This window comes from Echiichthys vipera, assembly GCF_963691815.1.
Source record: "Echiichthys vipera genome assembly, chromosome: 1".
Lineage (NCBI taxonomy): Eukaryota > Metazoa > Chordata > Actinopteri > Perciformes > Trachinidae > Echiichthys > Echiichthys vipera.
Window position 1 is genome coordinate 32,859,958 of NC_139826.1, and position 26,525 is coordinate 32,886,482.

General features: G+C 41.8%; 1 protein-coding gene across 1 annotated transcript; it reads left to right on the forward strand.

Annotated features, from left to right (window-relative positions):
- Positions 1-1,683: 1,683 nt before the first annotated feature.
- LOC310945789 (neuronal acetylcholine receptor subunit alpha-7-like) lies at positions 1,684-26,417 on the forward strand. Its single transcript, XM_083911997.1, has 10 exons — positions 1,684-1,810; positions 8,195-8,334; positions 8,657-8,701; positions 14,097-14,206; positions 16,471-16,550; positions 18,050-18,217; positions 18,333-18,527; positions 21,889-21,975; positions 22,266-22,375; positions 24,040-26,417. The coding sequence occupies exons 1-10, from the start codon at positions 1,756-1,758 to the stop codon at positions 24,583-24,585; spliced, it is 1,536 nt and encodes a 511-aa protein (XP_083768123.1). The 5' UTR covers positions 1,684-1,755; the 3' UTR covers positions 24,586-26,417.
- The last annotated feature ends 108 nt before the right edge of the window (positions 26,418-26,525 follow it).

Here is a 26,525-nt window from a genome sequence, read left to right on the forward strand (position 1 = left end):
ATCATGTACGTACCTCACAATGGGATAAGGACCAAAGCTGGTTTAAAGTCTAATTTCCTTTTGACTTGTGTGTACATTTAATTAGACCAAGCTCTCTGCCAGGCTGATAAAAGCATGATGAAATGTGTTTGGCAGTTTAATTATCCAGTGACCACAGTGCATCTTGACGGATGAAGCATCATTTGACATGCAGCGCACATACTGCAAATACATACCTTTTAAATCCACCTGCCAATATAGCGGCAATAAATTAGCTGCCCCGCTCCAAAGCAAACACATTAGAGAGTAAATAACATTTATGTTTGTGCTTTCCTTGTATTTATGCAGATATCGTCTCACCATGGGGGCGTGTAATGGAGGTTAATCATCTAAATACAGTTATTCGACTCCTGTTCACACATGAGATGAACTCTGATTTGTCATAAGATGCATCAAATTAATGTACTTTTAGTTGTCTAAACTCATCTCATCTCATCTCATCTTCATCCGCTTATCCAGGATCGGGTCGTGCAGCTTTAGCAGGGGACCCCAAACTTCCCTTTCCCGGGCCACATTAACCAGCTCTAACTGGGGGATCCCGAGGCGTTCCCAGGCCAGCGTGGAGATATAATCTCTCCACCTGGTCCTGGGTCTTCCCCGAGGCCTCCTCCCAGCTGGACGTGCCTGGAACACCTCCCTAGGGAGGCGCCCAGGGGGCATCCTTACTAGATACCTGAACCACCTAAACTGGCTCCTTTCAACGCAAAGGAGCAGCGGCTCTACTCCGAGTTCCTCACGGATGCTGAACTTCTCACCCTATCTCTAAGGGAGACTCCAGCCACCCTCCTGAGAAAACCCTTTTCGGCCGCTTGTACACGCGACCTCGTTCTTTCGGTCATGAACCAGCTTTCATGACCATAGGTGAGGGTAGGAACCAAGATTGACCGGTAGATCGAGAGCTTTGCCTTCCGGCTCAGCTTTAGATCCAGGAGTTTGAACCACAAGACAGTCTGAGCGGCTGAGGCTCCATGACTTTGACTCAACTTTGAGATGAACACATGTTGGGGGGGTAGTGTGCAGTTCTTGTAAAAATAGACTGATTAACAATAGAAAAGAAGAAGACAAATAAATGACAAAATACAGTTGTAATTCTGTTCAGTGACCAGCAGATGTCACATTATTTTGCAAAAAGTAAATGTATTGCAGATCCAGTCCCAGCCTGGTCAGATGTGTACATGAACTGATGAAGCCTCTTGGATGAGAGGTGAAACGTCTTCCTAGACAAACAACCAAGTCCAGTTGCTTTTGACTGAAATTGCTTTGAGGATAACGATGACCTGGACGAATGAGAACATTCACAGGCTTATTGCAGCTCCGTATGCTGTGCAACTTCTTGTGCTGTGCATCATCTTTCAGACTCCATAAACTCATTTTGAAAATTAAAGAAATGATGCAGCGGACATGCAAACATGTGGGCTATTAGTTCATGACAAAGCATGAATTTGTAGCAACAGCATATGGAGATGGAATCGACCTTTTTAACGTTTTTTAAACATGGAGTCAAATGTGCGCCCGTGATCTTACAACAAACCTCATGGCTGTCCAACCAAAACAGCAGCTATATGCATTAGGAGGAGGAGTCATTTAACACACACACATGCACACACACACACACACACACACACTGACACACACACACACACACACACGCAGAGAGAGAGAGAAAGCATCATCAGCCAGGTTCACAGAATAACTGGGGAGTCTGCTCGGTTCAACATGGGCTCACTGAATGTTCTGCTCTTCCTCGCAGTCAGCGCCTTCACAGTGAAAGGTAAGCTGTCAACTCGCGCTTTAATTGCTTTATTGTGTGCCTGTAGTTTTTATTTCAGTATTATTAAATATTTTTGCGTAAAAGTTTGTAACAAGTGTCCGACCGTCGCCACCACATGCGCAAAAAAAACAAACAAACTATCAAATCGAGCAGCTCAATTGGAAATGTCATGAGTTTTCTCAACATATAACATAAAAAATACACAAGATTTTTCATGAGTATGTATCTGGTGCGTTACACCGCCCCTTCCTCTTGTGCTGTTAGGTTGGTTGGAGTGCGACTGTGACTAATGTGCTGTGACTTAACCATTTCAACAGGAGAGTCAAAGTCTCTGTTTTTGGATAAAACTGATTGATGTGATTTTATTCATCTTTCATTCAGGACCGTGTTTTCTGCAGCTGCTAAGAAACATATTTAGGTCGTTGTTTGAATTATGAACACTGAGAAAAGTGTAAAAATATATTGTTGAAAATGTGCAAAACATCCCCTAAAGGCAAAGCTAACTTGGGGCCCCAGTCTGCCTCTTTTTTAATGAAACTCCCCCTTTCCTGAGCTTTTTTTCCCCAATGCAACTGTTTTGGAGGAAACAAACCTGGTGGCAGCTGGACACAGGCTGAGAAACTTACTGATCTGAACCTAAACCCTGATATAAACTATTAGGTGTAATGTTGGAGTGGATTTCCTTGCATGTGCCAGGACCTGCACTTAAATTGAAATGTCAGAAAGAAGGAAAAGAGAAAAAAAGTGTGAGCTGGAAATGGTTATAAAATATTATAATAAATAATAATGTACCGTAATGAAATGTGTCAGCGAGTAAGTCTCAAAGTTTACAAGTATGTGTTCAGGAGGAGAGAGAGGAGGGTCCAATTCACTCCAGCTCAATTAACCCCTGAACGCCACAATTCGTGTGTGTGTGTGTGTGTGTGTGTGTGTGTGTGTGTGTGTGTGTGTGTGTGTGTGTGTGTGTGTGTGTGTGTGTGTGTGTGTGTGTGTGTGTGTGTGTGTGTGTGTGTGTGTGTGTGTCCGTCCGTCCGTCCGTCCTCAGGGCACCTCCCCCCTCCAGTCCCTAAGGGGTGACTTCATTAATTTGAATACTAATGTATAATATTTTTTAACTCCCATTATTTTCACTTTTCAGTCATTTTTACCTTGAAAGGTACAAGTAGAAAAAGAAGACGAAGAAGAATTCCTTTATTAGTCCCGCGAATGGGGAAATTCAAGAAAATAGAATAGTCATAGACGGGCCAATTAACTGCTGCACAGGTTCTCGTGTTATCTGAATAGTTGAGGAGTGACACTTTTTCTAACCTGCTCTAATGCTCACATTTTTGACACTAGGCGAAACACTCAAGGCACGTTCAGCAGGGTTTCCCTTTTACACTAAAAAATGTTGGTGTGTGGGCTGTCGTGGTGAAAAAGTATTTTGATATGACTAACCGTCACCCGTGGTGCTTTGGGTGGTCCACTCATGGATGAACGCTGCCATCACACTCAGTGTCTGGCTAATAGGGACAGTTTAAAGTTGGATTCTGTAAGATTTTCGTCTAGTTAATTGTCTGTTAAGTTTTCATATGTCACTAAGTGAGCTAAACAATGGTGATTGATCATATGAGCCACTAACGAAAGTGCTTGTTTTTGCTGCTTTGCCGAGAAATACGATCGGAGCGTCTGTGGCTACTTTCCCTTCTCTCTTCGGACCTCCTATCAGTGTGGAGCATGTTAAGGCATCAGACCGCATCGTGCAGGCGAGAGCTGCCAATCTACTAACGTCAAAGAGTCGACAGTGTTCGGTTTCCAACGGAACTCTGGGAGATAGGGTCCCAGAGGCGCCGCCTGCAGTTACATCTTACCGCCAAAGCGGCCGCTAGAGACAATGTATCTCAATTCTCACGGATTACAATTTAAACTCTCAGCCTATCATCCTATCATCCATGTTTTTTTATGTGGGCTGCTTCATCCTCGCCTAGCAGGACGTGTCAAACGGCGGTTTTGAGGTGCTGGTGCCGGTTGTTGTTGTCACGGTATGTGCAGCACTGGAGGTTTTTTATTAGGAGGGTTGGTGGTTGAATTTTCTTTTGCTTTTCATCTGTGGATTGATTTGAAGGCCTCCTTAGCGTAGCTGTTGAGTCAAGGTTTGGTAACAATATTGTTGTATAATGCTATTTCTAATTACGAGTATATAGTTTTCTTTTTTAAAAAACCTTCTCATTATTGCCCTGCTGGACTTGGATTAATTTGAATCAACACATGTTGTGAGTTCAAGCTAAGTCCATATCAAAGAGTTAATCCCCTGCCGAATGTGGGCAAACTGTATAAATGTAATGATGATGTAACGGTGCAGCCATCAGCTTTGTGCATGTGTGTGATTGGAATTGGTGGAAATGTGTTTTCTCTTCCTTTTGAAGCGGTTAAATATAACATAAAGATGCTTTACATGGGCATATATAGAGTAAGGGAACAACTGAAAACATGGTTTGCAGCTGACAGTGATTACAATAAGCTACGTGTTGAACTTCTCTCAGTTTTTGTTGATGCTACTGAGGCAGTTTTGGAAAATAATGAGACAAGTAAGTGAGAGAGAGAGAGAGAGATTGACACATTCAGATTGAGAGACAGCTCAACAACACCGGAAATGTCACACTAAGTTCATCATTCAAAGACCTTTATTGTAGTGGGCAGCTGAACAAAAGTTTCTATATTAGAACGAGGGAAACACTGTTCTTGTTGTGGCTTTCGCACTCTGCTGCTGCTGTGTATGAACCACAATCCCTGCTGCTGCCTGTGCTCCGTCTGAAAGGACGAATCACAAGTCACCCAATGCAAATTTGAAAAACTAATAATAATGTCTTTTTTGAATAAGGAACCTCGTTCTTTGAATGGTGATTAGTTCAGAAAAACTTCAAGACATGCTGCGTCTCATCAATTTTACTGCAGATCGGCCCTGAATTTTGAATATTTTTATTGAGGCCGTTGATTTAATGCTCTTGACTCAGACTCTTCAGTCTGCGCTTGATGAGGCTTCCCTGAGAGTGGAGCATAAGGAGGCAGAAGGAGAGAGAGGTCTTGTTAGTGCGCGCACAGGTCTGAGCGCATATCTGAGGTACTTAAAAGCCCTTGTCCGTCTCTCATTATTAAAGCTGTTCAATTTAATCAAGGGGTTGAAAGGCTTCGCTTCTCCCTTTTATGGCTTCCGTCTCACTCACAATATATTGGCAACATATCAGCAATGTTCTTTGTGTGCTCTGATAGCTACTAATGTGCTGGGATTTATTACAGCAAAATATTCGGACAATAACAGACGTTGATCTCATCTTGCTGATCTTCATAGTGAAATTTGATTATGGTGAAATTTGGAGGGGGCAAGTCAGCAGGGGATTGAGCCGTGGACAAAGACAAGCTTTCAGCTAATCTTTTTCAGTCTTTTTATGAAAGAGCCGGATGCAACAGAGAGCAGAGGAACAGGGAGATACCTACAGAAAACAAGATCCATGCCAAATCATTGGGATAATGTGCTCCTCAAAGGTGGTTTAGCATAATTGAGTTGTGGCTATTAGTGAAGTGAGTAAATGCTGCCACAAATGATCCACAACTCGAGAGGGGATACGGGTGTGTGTTTAAATTAGCGACCGGTCTGACTTGAGACTGCACAGTGAGATGAATCCAGTCCAGGTAGTTTGTTTGGATGATTGGCCTGTCTGAGATGTGTTTCACCACCCTAAACTTAGTTAGAATATTTCACCCTTTGATTTAATTAATTAAGACCTCGCCAAACATATGCATCAACACATCCTCCTACTTAAATGACAGACCATTTCATTTAACGATGAATCCCAAAACGACTTATATGACTGTTACATTTAACGTTGAGAGACTGCAGTTTCTCGTGCACGTTGTGAAACAGAGCTATATTGGTTAAGTTTGGGCAACACAATTATTTGATTTTGGTTGGGATAAAAATCTGACTCTAGATGTGCGAGATTCGCTCCCCGACGACTTATACTAGTTTTTTTTTAAATTAGTGTTTTTGGTCAGACATTTTCATTGAAATCACATAGACATTATCACGATTACATGAATGACTTACAGTAAGTCTTCTCTTATGGTCTGTCCAGTCTTTTTCTTCTTCTTCTAAACCACTGAAAGAAAAACAAATCTGCAGTCAGGCAACAGAATAAAATGTAGCCAGACAACCAACAAAAAAAAGAGAGAACCCTGTATTGAGTTTAAATACCCTTCACGCTCGGGTAGGTGGCATCAACCTTTTGTATCCAATAATTGGTCGAGGAATGAGCCCCATATTTAGTTAAATAGATCTTCTTACAGAGCCACTCTGTAAGTAACCCGCTCATAGTTAGCCATTGTGCTCAAAACCTGAGTCCATTCTTTAAAAGCAGAGAAGGTTGAGGATTTCCAGTGTCATAGAGTTATCCTACTCCCTGTTATCATAGCTAATGGCACCAAAGTTTCCATTGTTTTAACCTATTCTAACCGTATGCCCAACGTAGCCATAACCATCTATCCGTAACCATTCAAGGTCAATGTTTAACCTTAACCATCCCACCTGACTTTTGCAAACCTTGGGAAGCTATCTGGACGAGAACAAGATCATGGATTGGCTCAAAAGTCACCAATGTAACTACATTATGGACTTACATCCGTAACAACGTTGGTGATCTTGAAAGAGTCAACGTTAACTTTTGGTTTCTTACAGGACACGAACACACACAAAGTTTTGTTTGAACCACCCACCAACCTGACCTTCTTCCCTAACAACAAATGTACGGAGGACTGTCTGAATGAAATGTGAATTATTCTAAAGTGATGGGTTTTAGAGCAGACTAGACTTTACAAGAGTCTTGCCTCACTGTGTGTAAGGTGGAGCTGGAGTTGGGATGGGAACCGGCAAGGTGATAGATAGATTATAAATTGAAAGAGACTTGATAATGAGCCAGAAATTCAGAGAGGGATTGGATGATGTAGGAATGGAGTAAATGTAGCTTTGGCTCGGTATCACCCTTGGCCTTCAGTTCCAAAAAAAGTTATAACTTGCACAATCATTTTAAGCCACGGTAGCATTGTGTCTTCAGGAAAGGCAACATCGGTCAGTCTTTGACTTTGGTCGAGACCGGAAAGTCACAAGCGAAGAGACGTCTCTGTTGCATGAGGCTGCCAAAGGCTGTCAAATCTGAATGAGTGCAGACTGTTGCCCTTGTTTCCAGACACAGAATAACACAACGCTTAACTAGGAACTGTAGAGGCTGCACTAATGTCCCTGGATTATGACGTTCCCAAAATTGTAAGCAATGTACAGTACAGTATACATACTGCAGCAGTAGTATTTTTAAAAGCTAATCTACTTAAAACACAGCCTTTCAGGGCGCGCTCACACTATCCTCCCGGACCGAGAACCGGACTTTAGGGTACTTGTCCCCCCTCCCTCCCCCCCCCGCGCCCCAGCCCCGTTTGTACTCACACTACCAGGGCCTCGGCCAATGCTTCTTGCCTGTCCATACGCCATCATGCCGTAACACGTCACACGCATTGATCGCGTGTGTGTGGCTTTGTTTACAAATCTTTCCATAGGCCTCGGAGTTTTTGTGCGTCTTGTCGACTGTTTTTGAATATTTTCATCCGACCAAATCTGCAGTAAACACTCCACCTCCGCATCACACCAACATGAACCTTTCACCGCCATTGTTGTTGTTGTTAAATGTCCGCGCATGGTCCGTCCTTCTATTTACATGTCCGAACAGGCGGACATAACGCTACTGCCGTAGGGCTCGTGCTCGTGCTCGTGCGCGTACACGTGCGCACGCTCGTGCTCGTACATGTGCAAACGGCTCCGCTAAAGCCCACCTATTTCAAGCGGGCCGTGGAGGGCCAGCTGGCCCCAGTTGAGCGCGGAGCGGGTGCGCTCACACTACTTAAAGGTACTAGACTTTAGCTGAAAAACCGGTTTTGGCCGCGGCCAAAAGGATAGTGTGATCACGCCCTCAGTTCCCACAGCTACATACAACAGATATAAGAGAATAGTAGCTTGACAGTGCAGGTATTCTTTGTCAGGACTAGGGCCTCTCTCAACGACTACTATGAAAAGTTGGTGAAATTCTCTCTTTCTCTCTAAACAAACTGCTTTTGCTCTTACTTGAAGAAGAATTCAGTTATATAAGACAGAGATTGAGCTGAAAACAGTCTCAGGCAGTCAGTTTATCATAGAAAAATAGGTTGTTTGTACTGCCGGATGACTGCCTAAATGGGAGTTTGGCAAAGCAATTAAAAAGGTAATGGCAATGTATGTGATTAACAGTGTTTGTCTTGCTTGTTTTTTTTTCTAACGTGATTATAAAAGTATATTTACTGTCCAGGTTTCTCTGTCTTCTGTAGTTTCTCTTCAAGGAGTAAATCAGAGCAGACTGTACAATGCCCTGTTGGCTGCCTACAACCCTCTGGTGAGACCGGTCCACAATGATTCCCAGAGTCTCACTGTTGAGTTTCACTTAAACCTCATGCAGATCATGGATGTGGTACGTAAATGACTCAAAACATTACTAAGTAGATTTACTCGAGTACTGTCCAGTACAAACCTGACGTACTTGTGTATTTCCATTTTCTGCTACTTCATTCCTTGTACTCCACTACATCTCCGACGGGAATATTGTACGAGAAGATAGAGACAGAAACAGTCAATTCTTTACCGCCGCCGTGACACTTCAAGCTACTGTGGACGTTTACATGTTTAGAGTTGTGTGATACTTTACTTTTATGAAACTTAAAAAGTGAAAACAATAAACTCCAGAATACCTTATTAATAATGTTATTTAATATCACTTCATCATTTTCTAACAGGATGAGAAGAACCAGGTTTTGACAACCAACATATGGCTACAAATGGTAAGACCTTTTTCTTTATGTGGTGACCTTTGAAGAGAAAATACAGAATTGCATTGCGGCATGGATCAGAGCAGTATTCAAACAAGAAACATGATATATTTCTAAGACATTTACAGGCTGAAAGGAACAAACACACTAATTTGTGTGTATTCCACATTTATTTAATTTATTGCATGTGTCTTCCAAGTATTGAAAGCAGGAGACGTAGTACAAGACAGCGAAATGCTGTTAGGGTGTAGGTTGGGGTGTTGAATGGATGCCAAAACATAGAACTTTTAACCGGGCGAGCGGGTTGCTTCTTTGCTTCGGTTTCTGATTTCCCTTGTGTAAAAATGTAAAACGAGCTGTCTGATGGTAAATTATCCATCCATCGATTAATCTTCAACCACTTGTCTCTATCGGGGTCGCGGGGGGGCTGGAGCTGAGCCCAGCTGACATTGGGCGTGAGGCGGGGTACACCCTGGACAGGACGCCAGTCTAATGCAGGGTGCATTGAGACGAACAGAAACAGACAACCATCCACACTCACATTCACACCTACAGGCAATTTAGAGTCATCAATTAACCTAACACATACATGTCTTTGGAGTGTGGGAGGAAGCCGGAGAAAACCCACGCAGACACGGGGAGAACATGCAAACTCCGCACAGTAGGGCCCCAGCCCGGATTCAAACCAGGAACCCGCTTGCTGTGTGGGTGCAGCGCTAACCGCCACACCACCGTGTCGCCCTGATGGTAGTTAAAGCTGTGAAAATGTTCTAAATATAATCTACATTTAAACTGATATAGATTATTTTAGATGGCTAAAATATGTTGAGCTGCTGCCACATCCAAAGCAGTACAGTGTGTTGCACAGAAGTGACCTGAAAATGGTCTTTCCCAGGTTAAGGGAATAATCAGATTATTATTCCCCTGTTTACATGAGAGAGGGAGAATGGTAAAATGATTAGCTCGACCTCCGGTACGGTAGGTGACGCTCTGCCAACATACAGCTGTTCTTCCAGTTCACCTTTGTCACATCACAAGCTGGGGGAAAATGGCCGACTTTTGGACAGAATTACGACAGAAACTTCTTCTTGGTAGTGATGTTACTTGCCATGGAAAAGTCCTCGTTTGGTTTAAAGGTAAAGGTCGTGTTGTTGTATGCGCAGACGCAAAACCCGATATTACTCTGGGTGCGCTGTTTACATGCATGAGAACTCCGTTTACTGTTAGTTATCCAAGTAGTTTTTTTCATCATGTGGTCCACAGATAAGAGAGCCTACCTCATTGGCTAAGACTACACACCTGCACCAGGAGAGCATAAATCTACTGAATGCAGATATCAGCCAGAAGCACCACCACATGATGAGGTTTTTAAACTGCATATGAACACAGTGACTGACCACCTCCAGTCTTCTAAATCACCACTTCAAAGAATCAGAACTAGTCCTTTAACTTGCTGCTGGGTGTAGCTTCATATTTGCTATTTTGCGGACATGAAAGTGGCATCGATCCTCTCATCTAACTGTAATAATGTCTTTGAGCATTTTAGGGGCAAACTGTGCCTCAAACTTTAGCCTTTAACCTGGTATTTGGTTTGTTCATCTCGTCACAATAAATGTTTAGTTCTCGTCTCACATCTGCTGGAACCCAGTCTTCTCCCTTTAACCTTCCACAGGGGCAATGCACCCTTTGCTCCTCCGTGCAGTGAGATGAACACCGATGTTTTATCGCAGCCTGTTCATTGTGTGACACACAACCGTTCCCTGCTGTTGCACCGTCAGCAGGCTGTATGCAGGCAGTTTGGTCTGTTTTAAATCACCCTGAAGAATCACAGCAGCAGTCTCACTCAAGCTCTCTCACTCCACGCCCTGCACAATCGTCTTCGGCTCTCAAACGCAAGATAGCGAAGACACAAGACTGTACCATTCTTTTGGCGTGTCTTATTTGTGAGGGGAAATTATAAATCTCCTGAAGATGCATTCATCTCTGAAAGTCACTTTGACAGACTGAAGATTAAACACTCAGTCATGTTCTGCCAGAGAGCAGTAATTATACGATTTCAGCATCGTCTTTGAGTAAACAAATAGTAAATACACTGACAGTTGTAGCATTTAGTGCATAATGCCATCATTCAGTGGCTTCAGTTTTGGTTTTAGACAACGTGTTAGTGCTTTTGTAAGGACAGCTGAGTGGTTGTAGTATTTTTGTCTTTCCCTCTGTGCTTTGTTTTTTCCAAGGTGCTTTCTCCGTCAGTGAGAGATGTAATTAAAAGTGCTCTAATGAAATAGTTTGTCACTTTGGAGAATATGATTTCTTGCTGAGAGTTAGACAAGAAGATCGCTACCACTCTTTTTTTGGTGAATATAAAGTTATAGCCAAGGGTCCTGTCTGAGGGTAAATGCCTACCAGAACCTCTAAAGGCCCTTATTCGACACATAATATCTTGTTTATTCAATCAATATGGAAAATGGGACCAGCCTTGCCGTTTCCCCGTTTCCAGTTTTTATGCTAAACTAAGCTGACCGCAAAAAAAAAAACCAGTAAGCTAAGCGTACTTCCCAAATGTCCAACTATTCCTTCATATTAAATGCAAAGTAAAAGCAGATGGTGTTATCAGAGTCAGTGATTTAGATCAGTGTCTCTGATAAAAAAGAGCTGCAGGTCGGTGAGGACGACGTGACTGTGAAAACGCACTTTATTCAGAATTTACCATGTGAGCTATACAGCGGATGCCTCCCTCCTCCAGTGTGTTTTAATCCACCTTTATTAGTGTCTGACCTTTATATTCCTTCATGCTGAACACATTATTGGAATATTGTGGTGAATGACTTATAGATCTAAGCGTGCAAATCCTCATAAAAAAGCCATTTAATCAAGGTGTAGGAAAATCAGGCTATGAAGTATTAGCCAGTTCAACCAGCTTGTTGTACTGAACCTGAAATCTTCCAATCCTCATGTTAGCATTCATTAGCCTGGACAGCGTAGGGCAACTTTTGCCCCCTAAAATCAGGTGCATTTAACAATTCTTTGGAAAAATAGTGCTCAATAGTGCTGCAACTATTGATTGTTTTCATTGTGGATTATTTACTCCATTAACTGATGTGTTGTTTGTTCTACAAAATGTCAAATAATGGTGAAAAATGTGGATCCATATAAATCCCAAAACCCAAGATGACGTCCTTAAATGGCTTGTTTTTTCCACAGCTCAAAAAGATTTGCTTTACTGTCATAGAGGAAATAAATCGGAAAATATTCACATATAAGGAGCTGGAATTTGACACGTTTGGTCTTTTTTGTCTTAAAAAATTACTCAAGCCGTGTATTTAGAGGTAATGAAATTAAAATGCATACAGTGATCACCGCCTTGTGCCAAGATGAGTAAATAAAAAGCAAACCGTTGCTTTTATCAGTGAATTTATATGTAACATCGCTGTTGTTAGCTATTGTTGTTATTGTGTGTGTTAGACGGAAATAGAAATGAAATGAACTGAATGAATAACGAATGATGGCTTAAACTGGTAAAATAAGAAATTTAAATCTTTGGTGGACATTTTTGGGCCTTGTGACTTTAGCAAATATTGGGTCGCTATGGAGACACGACCCCATTTTTGCCCCTCAATCATGATCTTTTGCTCTCCCTCTTTAATCTCTGGGCCTGGATGGGTTTTGTGCTTGTTTTTCAAAGAGTCAGATATGGTGAAGGATTGACTTTTCTACTCGTGTTGTTGTTTTGCAGTTTCTCTTTAAATACTAAGTATAATCAGTAAAACATGTCAGTCACTGGTTCTCTGTGATACTGGAGTCACTGTCCAGACTTTTGTACAAACACTGGTGCTCTCCATATGGGGAGAGGAACCATTACATTACTTTGGATTGGATTTTGACATTGAGACAAGGGACCTTGGGGAACCTTTGACTTTTATCAAGTGCCATCAACAGGTTGACATTTTGGGTGAAATGTCTCAACAACGACTGGATGGATTGCCATGACATTTCCTACACACATTAATGTTCCCCTGAGGGTAAATCGTAATAACGCTGGTGTACCCCTGACTTTTCCTCCAGTACTCCAGTAAAAAAATGTAATTATCTTGTACTTTCATGACCAAATACCTTGAAAACTAATGACATTCCCATCAACCTCCGCCAGCGTTGCCTCCTAGAAAATTATGTTCCGTCCAACTTAACTGCATGCTCAATTATGTTTCAAGGAAACCTATTTTCTCCTGAATTACGTTTGTTTCAACACGTCCTCCCACCAGCACAACAGCCCATGGATGTATTGTTCAGCCTTTCAGCCCTGCAGACAATTTTATTGGAAGCAATTTTTCTCATTCTACGAGGATTTTTAATCCATGAAGTCTTTATGTGTAGAACTTTCCTTGAGTCGAGAAAAGTGATTAAAAAAACTTTGACATCATCCCAATCTAAAGTCTACGGACCAGTGGGTGAAACACTACTGCACCTATTCAGTGGGCTGCATATCACAGACGTTAACCTAGAAGTACAGAAATGTTTTTGGGATCTGATATCCAGTTCTAATAATACATGCAAAAGCAGCACGTTTTGAAACGGTTGCAGTTTTAAACTTGTGGTAAACTTCCAAATTAAAAGAAAACTACTTGGTTAGGTTTAGAAAAACTTGATGGTTTGGGTTTAAATAAGGATGTTTATTACGTACATTTGCATGTTACATGCATAAGTTACATACTTAAAGTATGTTACATAACTTAAGTACCTTACATAGGTCAACTTGACGTGATTTATGTGCGTTCTGTACGTCAACTTTTGGTTTCATGGTACACGAACAGCGGCTTTATGGGTTAAAGGCCCATGTTTGTTTGATCCAACCAGACCTCCTCACTATGGATTTGTGATACGTCAAAAAACAATCTGGGAGAATATACGTTATCCTTGAAACACCATTGAGTTAAGTTGTCCTGGAGCATAATTTTTAGTAGCATGGGCTGCCTCTGCTGCTCTTTGTTTTTAGTTTCTCTAATGAGCAAATGTTTGCATGTTAACACGTTGAACTAAGACTCTTGGTCTTGTTTGATGACACACTGCATATATTAAGAATTTTGATAGACTTATTATTACTTTGACATTTGGTTTGAGATCCAGGTGCTAAGAATGCCTCTCCCTGATTAAGATGTAACCTCTTATTACCCTCCGTGTCCAACCTAGAGTTACAGTAATGTGTCTAAAGGTCAAACCAGATTTATAAATTAAGTTTTACACTCTCGAATGATACAAGCTCAAACTCAACTCATGTGGCATGTCACAGTGTGATGTTACCCGCAGTTGCTGTCACATACATTCCAGGTTGAGCTTTTAAACAAGGCTTACCAAATGCAGAGAGCGCTTCAGGTTTGAAAGACGTGTAAAAGTATGTTTCTGTATCCCACAGCGCTGGGAGGATGATTACCTCAAGTGGAATCCAGCAGACTACCTAGGCGTGACGGATTTGAGATTTCCCGACAATCTCATTTGGAAGCCAGACATTCTTCTGTATAACAGGTAGGAAGGTTCATATGCACGGTGTCTGATTTAGCATGCATCCCCTGTCCACTGCACAATATAAAGGGCAGAAGGATTACGTGTCTATGGCCTTTTTTTCTCTTCCAAGATTGTTACAATGGTACCGAAAATTATTTTTCTGGAACGTCATCTCATCTTCAACCACTTTCTGGGGTCGGGTCATGGGGGCAGCAGCTCCAGCAGGGGACCCCAAACTTCCCTTTCCAGGGCCACATTAACCAGCTCTAACTGGGGGATCCTGGGGCGTTCCCAGGCCAGTGTGGAGGTATAATCTCTCCACCTAGTCCTGGGTCTTCCCCCGAGGCCTCCTCCGAGCTGGACGTGCCTGGAACACCTCCCTAGGGAGGCGCCCAGGGGGCATCCTTACCAGGTGCCCGAACCACCTCAACTGGCTCCTTTCAACGCAAAGGAGCAGCGGCTCTACTCCGCTGTGTGTCCGTGTGCATGCGCGTACAAGAATGACAATGACAGGGAGAAAGAGAGATGAATAAACGGAAGAATATATTTATATTTCAGTGTTGGGGGAAAAAAAACGCAATAATTTTGTGGCGCTGGAAGTTGATTCTGTGGAGCAGCGCCACACATTGGTCTATGTATGGGAAACACTGCACCAGCGGAAACTTGGCTTGAGCTCAACTGAACATGAATAAATATAATATATTCAGGTGGCTGTACATGTCAAAATATGTTGAAATATTTAGGCTTCTGTTTCATCAGGCCTGCAAAGGCATCAGACCCCATGTTGTCACAAGACTTATTCAGAATCTCCTGCAGAGAGAGACCCACAAGCAGAAAACGAAAGCTAGATGAACCCCACTGTTGCTCAAAACAAACTTAAGCGTGAAGAATTGTGTGCATGAATGTAAAAATGTATTTCTTCTTAATTTTGAGGCACAGTGACGGGTTAATCAGAAATGTTTCTACAGATGTAAGGCACTGTAGTGAACATACAGAATATTAGTATAGCAGTAATCAACCATTTTCTTTGTAAAGATATAGTGGAGCAATGAGCAGGGAGTTATCACTCTCCCTCTGTGTGTGTTGGAATCTGAGTTTCTCTGTTGTTTGTTGTGACGGACAGTCCAGCCGGGCGTGCATGTGAGTGCGTGTGGCCGTGAAAAAAACGTCAGTATTTCACGTATTGGGGTGAGAGCCGTGTAGAAGAAGAATTACTTTATTTATCCCGCAACGGGGAAATTTAATTTTTTCACTCTTATTATTATACATGTTACACACAAATGCACAAACAGGACCTATATCCATGCAATTAAGGAGAGATGTTAGAGCGAGGGAGCTGCCAGTGACCAGCGCCCCGAGCAGTTGGGGGTTCGGTGCCTTGCTCAACAGCACCTCGGTAGTGCCCAGCGGATGAACTGGCACCTCTCCAGCCACCAGTCCTTGCTCCACACAGGGACTTGAACCAGCGACCCTACGGCTCCCAGCCAAGTCACCTATGGACTGAGCTACTGCCGTCCCTTTATACAATGTTGCAGTGATCCAGAACCTCCCGATGGGTTAGCTGTTTTTTTAAGACAGGATCATTACTGTACTGTTCACTTCAAGGTTAGTGGTGCTTTAAATATATACAGTACAGTCTAGACATGAGCTTTGGGGCAATAAATCATTGAGACAAATTAATAAACTTGTATAAATAAAAGGGAGAAAGAGCATTTTATTATATGTCCCTAATGGAACACACTGTACAGATCAGCATTAATCAATCTTTAAAAGAAAGATTGAACATTAGAGGCACTCTACTCATCCACTAATGAGGGAAAAACCCAATATACCTTATTTGTCATTGTCCCTCTGAGTAAAGCCTAGATTCAAGACTCTTTGAATTAGATGCTGCTATAGGTTAAGTTTTTTTCCTCTTTCAACATCAGCTCAACCTTGCCTCAACCTCTGGGGAGTTCACTCAGAGGGAGGGAAGTGTTGGTAGCAGGGAAGAATGAGCGTAACCACTGAATAACCACCTCCAGGGAAATGTTGCATCAGTTTGGACTCCTCGTGTGCTGCGTACCTGCTGCAATAATGAGTTCGAGAAATATCTGTATATTTCAACCGCATCTGTTCCGCTCGCTGTTTGTGGCTCAGCCGAATGTATGTCGCATCCTTATAATTAATAGTGGGTCTTGCAAAGGTTGAATGTATTTATTAAAAAATGTTTTTTCCACTGAAGCTGCACTTTCTTTACAGTTAACTCTGCAGTAATTACTGATGTAGCTCCATGTTGTCTGCAGTGCTGATGAAAGATTTGATGCTACTTACCGCACCAACATCGTGGTCGACCCCTCAGGCTCCTGTACCTACATGCCTCCAGGTAACAGTCATAATCTCAAAATCTAAGTTGGATCATTGCTTCCTCCCTCTGCTTTTTTTTTTTTACACATAAGTATATTTCAAAATATTCTACGTGTTGTTTTAGAAACCCCTGATATTCATTCAGTGACATTCACTGGCTCCAATATTACACCATGGTGGCACCCGTATCCGGGATACTTTGGCTTCACTTTTGCATAGTAGGAGGAAGTGGGGGCGTGCATCTTTATATACAGTCTATGGGTGAAACAGCTAGCCAGGCTCTGTCCAAAGTCCACGTACTAGTAACTTTAAAGCTTGCTTGTTAACACATTTTATCTGGTTTATTTAATCTGTGCAAAGCCAGTCTAGAGTGGATTAACTGTAGTTTACATGGCAGACTATTTCAGTTAAGCTGGCACAGAGACAGGCTAACTGTTTCCCCCTTGTTTGCTAAGCTAAGCTAACCGGCTGTTTCATATTGAACAGACAAATATATGAGTGGTGTTCATCTTCTAATTTAACTCTTGGGGAAAAAAGACAGTTAGTGCATATCACCCAAATTATCTGTTGCTTTTATCTCTCTGCGTTTTAAAATGGCTGGATCCCAGTGACAGTGATTTGATGTCAAATGCTCTGCCACTACTACCCCACTCTGTCAGTGATGCTTTGAGCAGCGATGCACTTTTTCCTTTCACATGGGAACCCACTGAAACAGCAGGCCTTCCTGTCACAGCTGGTGATTACTGCTCTCCCTGGCAGGCTCTTCTCTTCTCCCCCATTTGTCTCTTACTACGCAAAAGCCCTGGCCTGCCTCGCCTCAGCCTCTTAATCAATACCGGCGTAAATAGCTCCATCATTGAATTTCTTCTGGATTGATTGCCTCTGCCAGAAGCAAATTGCCTCTCAACTTTGTTCCAAAAGAACCGTCATTGAAAGCCACATTGGCGCAAAATTTTCAGTTGCAGCTTGAGCTCAACTCAACGGCATTCAACCAGTGAAACTGAACGCAGATGTGACCTTGATGGCTGTTCCCAATCATTTCCTGATGACATGTCTTTGTCACTGAGGTTAATTGTAGTAAAAATCACTCATTCTAGTCTTCCTGCTCCCCATCTCCATCAATCCCTGCTGAGGTTTATCATCTTCATGGCACTGAGAGAGAGAGAAGGGAGACCTTGTTTACTGCCAATGTCTTACATCTTTCTTAAATATGGATGGAAATGGGTTTGGTGCCTCCTTTCCTGAAGGATTACCATCCACTTTCATCTCATTGTCGTATTGGATTTTTTACTCTCGTAAGGGTGGATGGCACTTGGACTCCATATCTCATCGGAGTAAAACCTCTCTGCCTCTCCCGCTGTCTTTTCTTTTCTCAATTTTTCTCTGCTTCCTTTATTCCAGAGTAGTTGAACTCAAAATATCACTCCACCTGTCTCTGTCTCTCTTCAGCAGCAGGTGAAGTACAGTAAATATTAAAGTTTTTGTTTAATCCGTCATTCATATTTCTCACCACAACAGGGATCTTCAAGAGCACCTGCCATATCGATGTGCGCTGGTTCCCCTTCGATGTCCAGAGATGTGACCTGAAGTTTGGCTCCTGGACGTACGGGGGCTGGTCTGTGGACTTAAAGGTGTTGGATGCAGATATCACTAACTACATCGCCAACGGAGAGTGGGATCTTGTCGGTAAGAGGGGACCAGTGGCCTGTCAAGTGCAGAGGACTGATATTCAAAAACCCTGATTTCTCCCTAAGTTTCACTCCATTTCTTTCAGAGTAGACAGTTTTGTCTTGTGTCACAGAGGTTTCAGGACGGAAGAACGAGCGTTTCTACGCCTGCTGCGAGGAGCCGTACCCCGACGCCACCTTCACCGTGGTGATGCGGAGACGGACGCTCTACTACGGCCTCAACTTGCTCATCCCAAGTGTCCTGATCTCCACTCTGGCCCTGCTCGTCTTCCTTTTGCCCGCTGACTCTGGAGAGAAGATCTCACTGGGTTAGGAACACACACACACACACACACACACACACACACACACACACACACACACACACACACACACACACACACACACTTGGCTGGCTCTGCGTCATTGCATAAGTGAAAAGGATGCACTCATGAGGTGAGAAGGTGACATATTGCAGTTGTACATAAATTGGCATTTTCTTTTTGGCATCATTGTTGAAATACTACACACGCTATTAATTACTGTGCAGAATTTTTAGCAGAATCATCCCATGATTGTAGTAGCCGTTTGTCAAACAAATAAAAGTTTCAAATCAAACTTCAATTAATAGGAATGTCCAATTTCAACAAAAACATGGTTTATTTAACCAAAAAGCGAGCAAACTAAGAACAAAGAAAAATCCCGTGCTTTTCCCACTCCGGTAAAGGATTTGCCCACCCCGGTGCGTTATACAGCCTACCTATATATTTCAGGGGCCCCCTAATGTGCCCAAAGAATACAAAACACGAATAATAAACAATAAAGACCTAAACTTATTAAATAATAAACTAGAATACTAATAGGATTCTAATCATAATGAAATCAAATAAATTGATTCAGAATAATCAAAACTAACTACACACTAAACAGAATACTAATCTAAACTGCACTAACTACTAATAATAAATAAATAAATAGCTCCAACAATGATGCTTTTCATTTTAAATGTAACCGCTGTTCCATTAATGACTGTTTTTACACACAGAGTGACCAGAATTAGCCACGTTTAGACACTGTAATGCTTATGGTGCAATAAGCCGGTGCAGACAGATGTCCGTCCTCCACAGAGCTGGGTCTGTCTGACGTTCCTGTCTGTTATAGGGAAGGTTTTCAATGCCACTGTACACTACAGAGGAATTGTTGGGTCTATGTAAATCATAAATAAGTCATAGAGTGTGGTCTTTACCTAGTTTGTAAAGTGTCCTGAGATAACTTTTGTTATGATTTGGCACTGTAAATAAAATTGAATTGAATTGAATTGAATAAATTCTACCTAAAAATTTTTTTTAACAGTATCCGACCGATAACACTTAATTGTAGTTTGTGATGTTGTTGTATTGGATTGCATTATATTTCAAGGCTTTTCTCACATTTGTATTCCTCTACATATTACATCTGCAAGTACTCTAACTCACCGGATGTAGACTGCTGGTATAAAGTCTTCAATTGGCCAAAGATGTCAGCCAGGATTCTCCTCCCCTCCCCTCATCTCTGCTATACTATCAACTATTTTGCATGTTGATGTTTCTTGTTGATGCAGGGGAATAGTGACAGGTGTTATTGAAATACATTGACCTACTGTTTCCCGACACCATTGCTGCAAAAAATGACTCTTGAAACCTTCAATTCTTCTATATTTTATAATTTCATATTATAATCTCGACAGGCTGCATGTCTTGACTTGACTTTGTTTTAAATCAGGTGAAAGAATACAGCTCAAAACTAATGAGATTATCAAATTCAATTTGTTACAGCCCAAGTGGTTTCGACACAGTCCACCTTCCTTTTACTCTCCAATTTTTATTCATCTTTAAATGTATGTCCTGGCCCGTTCGTCTCCTGGCTAATCAGCTATTCTGTCAAAAACAATGGTTTTTCATTAATCCACTTCCTCTGTGGCCTTGTGAAGTAATCTGATAACGCTGTCGGTGGACCGAGAAAACGGTTTAATCTTATCTCAATTGTCACAGTTGACTTGAATGACTGAGCCCATTTCATGCATAAATTACACGGAGACAGTATCTGTGTGTGTGTGTGTGTGTGTGTGTGTGTGTGTGTGTGTGTGTGTGTGTGTGTGTGTGTGTGTGTGTGTGTGTGTGTGTGTGTGTGTGTGTGTGTGTGTGTGTGTGTGTGTGTGTGTGTGTGTGTGTGTGTGTGTGTGTGTGTGTGTGTGTGTGTGTGTGTGTGTGTTGTTTAAACTCATTCTTGTGTCTAATCATTAATTAAGTCATATACCAAAATCCATTTAGAGTGAAAACTGTTGCTTCTTTTGTCAAATATTGATATGCGATTAATCGCGATTGATTAACTACAAAGCCTCTAATAAATTTGATTCATTTTTTTAATCGTGTCCCAGAACTAAATGCAGGTTAATCCAATTTTGACAAAAATGTTTGGTAGAGGACACAGTAGTTCCTAATTATCCAGAGTAACTGAGGTGTGATTTCTGTTAAGATCATTTGCTTGATTGTTAAATACTGTGGGCAAAAATCTCACCTATAAAATGAAAAGTATGTTCACGGCTGAGGACGAGACAAAAAGAACTGTATGATTTTTATAATTAAGGCTTCAATAATATTCTCCTTAAAATAGATCAGATATATTTATACCACTAATAATCATTTGAAGGGATTCACATGCTCCACCTTGTTCCGCAGATATAAGAAGCTGTCCGGGGGTGTCAAACGTACATCAGCATGTCTGCAGTTAATTAGGATGTGACTCTTAATCCTCCTCAGTCTTCTTTTGAGACAGCCGGAACGATGTGAGCTCATTTCTGAAAGCTCAGCTCACAGGTTTTTTAATGATCCCTGTTTGTCTTTCTGTGCTCGTACCTTCTCATGTGGTGTAGTCGCTGACTGTGACACGTTGTAAGCTTCAGCAGCTTCGCTATTCTAATTTCCGGTCGTCACATTTGGCTCCACTGCAGTACCCCATTGTGAAAGAGTAGCGTGCAGTTTGAAATACAGCTAAATTAACATAAAAGTATAAGGAATCACAAATGCATGGCGTGTATTGGAGGACAAATAAGGAGCAAAATGTGAACAACAAAAAGAGTATAATGCAACAGGAAACACTTGAGTGGAATAAAACACTAGAAATATGGGAATAACTTAATTTCAAGGACCCATATAAAAAGTGAGACCCCGTGTCTTTTTATTATAAAGCAGGTGGAGGTGCTCTATAAATACTTAAAGTAGCAAAACACTTGACAGAGAAATGCACACGGCCCGTGTTCAGAAACTTTGCCTTTAATTGAGCTGACAGGACTTCTGTACGGTTGTGATGTCTCAGGCAGAAGCTGAAAACAGGTATATTCAGGCAGACAGTATGAGAAAAATAATGTTATTTGAACATTAAAGCATATTAACGTGCCTAGTAGAAACCAAAAATCTGAGTATGAACTTGGTCATTAGCATAATGTCCCCTTTAATCTTTTGCACATGATTACAAAATCATTCTTAAGGATGGAAAAGTGTGTTTGAATGTCATTTAACATCCAAGTTATGAGTGCCAGATTCCAACATCAAAGAATGATGTGGGGCCCTGCCATTACTGCACTTAAATACATTTCATTGCACTTAATAGTTTTGCTGTGAAGTTCTTACCATGATTTTGTCTCCTTCCCAGGCATTACAGTCCTGCTCTCCCTGACTGTCTTCATGCTGCTGGTTGCAGAGATTATGCCTCCCACATCGGACTCGGTGCCTTTAATAGGTAAGCCGGGCTCAAGTTAAAAGCAGTTGCTATGGGTGTCAACTGCAATCAGCGAGAAGGCACGGGGGAACATTTCTGTAGTCATTTTCCATCAGGGGTTCTCTCATATCACAGTGTAACCAAGTTTAAACAGCCATCCAGTGTTTGGATGTTTTTTATACAGAGATCTGAGTCACCATATCTGAAACTGTGAAATGAAAAAAGTAGCTTTTTCATTTCTCCGAGACACAAAGTGAGCACTGCATGACACCACTTTCTGTATACATTCTTACTGTTTCTTCTTCATCCAGCTCAGTACTTTGCCACTACCATGGTCATTGTTGGTCTCTCAGTAATTGCTACAGTCCTGGTCTTACAATATCACCACCATGACCCTGATGGAGAAAGGATGCCCAAGTGGGTGAGTGTGGTTTCATGTTACGCCATTATCTCTGACTAATTCTATGATCTCATTAACGCTACTCCTCATTTGCCTCTGGCCACACCCCAAAACTATGGAGTAGGATAATCTGCTTATTATGCTGGTTCACTTTCTTTTATTAGGTTATAGTCAATTTTGCTTCACTCACAGTGGTTCATTAAGACTTTTTAGGTCAGGCTGATTGCTTGGCTCCTGGTATTGCTGATTGCAGTGTTGTCTGGGGCGTGCCCGTTCGGAGCGGGACAATTGCAGAACATTGCAGCGTTCTTTAGAACGGCTCATACAATCGACTCTATACTTGACACTGCACTTCTTCGGGACCTCTGCAATACACCTGCCAAGTGTGAAGTTGATTGGATGGACGGTTCTAGAAATATATGAAGGACAAACATATTGCAAACACAGATTAGATGATGCTGCTACAGCACCACCTACTGGCCAAACGGCACCAAAGTTGCCATGTCCACTCAGATATAATAATATACGTGTCCACCAAATGTGGTTGCAACAGCACAAACTGTTCGGAGATATGACAAGTTCTGTTATAGAAGCCCTCGCCACAGCATTTGAGCAAACTTTGCGGGCCAGTTATAGCAAAACTATGGAACATCAAAAAATCTGAAAAGGTAACTTTTTCCAGCTTGGTCCAGAGATTTTCTGTACAAAATTTGATGCTGATTGCTCAAAATCTGTAGAAGGACTCGTTAAAAACAAGATTACACACACAATTCGAAACTGAGGAAATACAATCTGGATGGCGTATATACGTAGATAGATTCATCTGGACCCACATAATAAACTCAGTGCTCAAGGTGCTTTACAGAGTCCAGGTTCCATTCATTCACACAGACATACATGGTGGTGGTAAACTACGTAGTAGTCACAGCTGCCCTGGGGCAGAATGACGGAAACTTGGCAGCTAATCAGCGCCCACAGCCCCTCCGACCCCCTCCTCAAACATACAGCAGTCATACACATTCAGACAAGGCAAGGTGGGTGAAGTGTCTTGCCCAAAGACACAACAACCATGACACAAGAAGGGAGGGCAGGGGTAGAGCCGCCAACCCTTTGGACATTGGCCGACTCGCTCTACCAACTGAGCCACAGTTGCCCACTTTCTAAAAAGCGATTTATTCAGACAATCAGGGAAATATATATTATTGTAATTCATTACCCTGCATGCTGCTCAGAGTAATCACAGTCCACTGCTCTTCTGCGAACATCACAGGGTCCGTCCTCTCCTCACTTACTCTGTCTGCAGACACAACTACAAAGATGATGCAGAGTGACGTCACCAATATGGAAATGAGCATTCGATGTCATTCTGTGACTTCTAGTGACTTTTGGAGGTAGAGCAAGCAGATGTCTTTGGAATTATTAAATTATTATACCTCTTGAAGGAGTCGCGATACACTACCAATCCGGTGCTGGTGTTTTCTGATATAATACGCTTTTCATTGGGATTTGACAGTTTAGGAAAAGTGAGCTGATTTGTCTTCTGCAAAAGTGAAAAATTCTTGTGGTAACCCAAAGGAATTAGACATAAAAAGACTGGATGTTCTTTGGTGGATCTATCTTATTGATTTAATTTTAATGAGAGCCTTACTCATTTATTCCTCATGCATTACTGTTTGATCCCAAAGACTCGTGTGATCCTGCTGAACTGGTGCGCCTGGTTCCTGCGCATGAAGCGTCCAGGTGAGGAACGGGTGCGTTCAGCCTGTCACAACAAGGCTTCGCGGAACAGCCTGACCAGCATGGACCTCAACACTAGTGCCTCAGCTTCCCATTCCACCAACGGCAACATGCTTTACGTTGGCATGCGTGGCCTGGAGAGCATCCAGTACTCCACTGCCGCCACCTCTCCTGAGTCCGGGGTCCTCTGTGGACGGCTGGTTGGATCAGCAGGTGAGGATGAGGTGCTCCTCTCCACAGGTCAGAGCTCCTCAGCGTGCAAGCTGGAACCAGAGTTGGCCAAGATCCTGGAGGAGGTGCGCTTTATTGCCAAACGTTTCCGTGACCAAGACGAGGATAAGTCAGTGTGTAGTGAGTGGAAATTTGCTGCGTCCGTTATCGACAGGCTTTGCCTCATGGCCTTCTCACTCTTCACTATCCTCTGCACCATCGGGATCCTAATGTCAGCACCTAACTTTGTTGAGGCCATTTCCAAAGATTTTTTCACAAAATAAAAGCCTCCCGGGTTGATATTTTGGATACAGTTAAGTCCGCTATATGGGGCTTGTATCTCACTAAATATTTAACCATACTTAAAACAAAGAGAAATTGAGGGCTTCAGGCAAAATGCATGTGATGCATTTATAGTTTAATTCATGCATTGCATCATGGTGGTGTAAAATGACCAGCCTAAGACTTTTATATTACAAAGACTAATGACTTATTAAAGGAAAACATCTAAATTTTATCGTCTTTTACTGTTTTAAAATGAAAATACTACAAAGCATTGTTTAACTTATACTCAACATTCAGAACATCTTCTCTGTAAAGATATAGATATAGTGGCGTAATGGCATCCTGAGCAGAGAATAAAGTCTCTACCTCTGTGTGCTGTAATCAAAGTTTCTCTGTTTGTTTGTTTGTTGTGATAGACGGTCCTGCTGCCCCTGCATGTTACTGTGGCTGCAAAAAAATATTGGTATTTCACCTAATGGGGTGAGAGCCGTGTGGAAGCCCCAACCCACTTTTTTTCACTGTTTCGAGTAGACCACCTTTAAGTGATGTAATTTGCTAAACTACAATGAATGCAACTGTAGTCTGTTATGTGCAGTCACCAGTGTATGACTGCTCATCACATGTATTCTCACTAAACTCTAATTAATATACAAGACATTTAAAAAAAAAAAACACTTACAGCATCTTGCACTGAAATGCATTTGTTGTATCACATGCATACTGTCCATAACTGGTATGTGATGTTGTAAGTTGCCTTTCTATGAATACAAATTGTTGTTGATGATTGTCATACATGTAAGTTCTTCTTTGGTTTTATTGCTGCTTATTAACATTTTATGGTAATTAACCATTATTATACCATAGTCTTTGTGAGTACATTACATAGGTGGACTTTATTGGTGCGTCCCATTTACCTCAGAAGTCAGAAGTCTCAGCTGGGAATGTCGTCACACCTGAGTTATCAGCAAAAAAAGTAGCCAACAGTCAAAACGCCGGCTGAAACTACCTGGCTACGGTTAGCCGTTGTTAGCACGGCCTGCTTTGTAGTTTGCATATACACATAAAAAATGTAAATCACACCATGACAGACTTTCCGTATATACATATATCTAACAATACTATGTATACGGCTGACTTATTGTGACAACAAATAGTAAAAAGTGTTAATAAAAGGATTATTACAGGAGCTTCTTTACTGTTTAAAACCGGCGCAGCCATCTTCACATGTCAACTCGGGGGATGTGTGGATGAAAGTTCTCGGAGCTCAGAAATCCCGACTTCAGAGTACAACTGGAACGCACCATAACCCCTGATATATGGACACCTACAGTAGATGGAACTCCAAGTAAACTGCTTATCAGTTTAAACTGTTTGTACAGTTTTAAAGAATAATGTAATCTAATAAGTAAACATAGCAACCCGACACAAATCTTCCGGTAACAATTAATTGCAAACAAATATTTCAGCCTATCTGAACAACATTACAACTAACTTCTCTTGCAAACATACAATGATGCCGTTGTCAAAAATGGAAATTGTTTGGAAATGAAAAATAAAATAAAGTAAAATCAACTAGGCCTAAAAGTCCACCGGCTAAACTAAAAGTCATAGCTGGTAGTAGGCTACGGCTTCAGTAACCTGATAAACATGTTCAGTCTCTGTGTGACGCAGGAAAAGCTGCCGTTACTGACGTCCACTACAGTTACAGTCAGTGTGTGTGTGGGCGTTCATTATCCTGAGAGCTTTTTAACCCTTACATGATTACTGTCACGTCAAAATAGTCCACTTCTAATGTCAGTTAATTCAAATGATTGATGTTTTTGTTTTGTACTGTGACGTTTCACAAATAAATGTATTTTTTACCAGCCACGGCAGTGATGCAGTGTCTTGTTTCCACTTCTCACACTGTGCGTGTGTCAGGGTAAAATGTTGTCCTGGA

Excerpts from the sequence above, each read along its gene's own strand:
- LOC310945789 (XM_083911997.1), top strand. The coding sequence starts at position 1,756 with ATGGGCTCACTGAATGTTCTGCTCTTCCTCGCAGTCAGCGCCTTCACA. Across the intron at positions 14,207-16,470 it reads GACATTCTTCTGTATAACAG|TGCTGATGAAAGATTTGATG; the intron begins GTAGGAAGGTTC and ends TGTTGTCTGCAG. Across the intron at positions 21,976-22,265 it reads GGACTCGGTGCCTTTAATAG|CTCAGTACTTTGCCACTACC; the intron begins GTAAGCCGGGCT and ends TTCTTCATCCAG.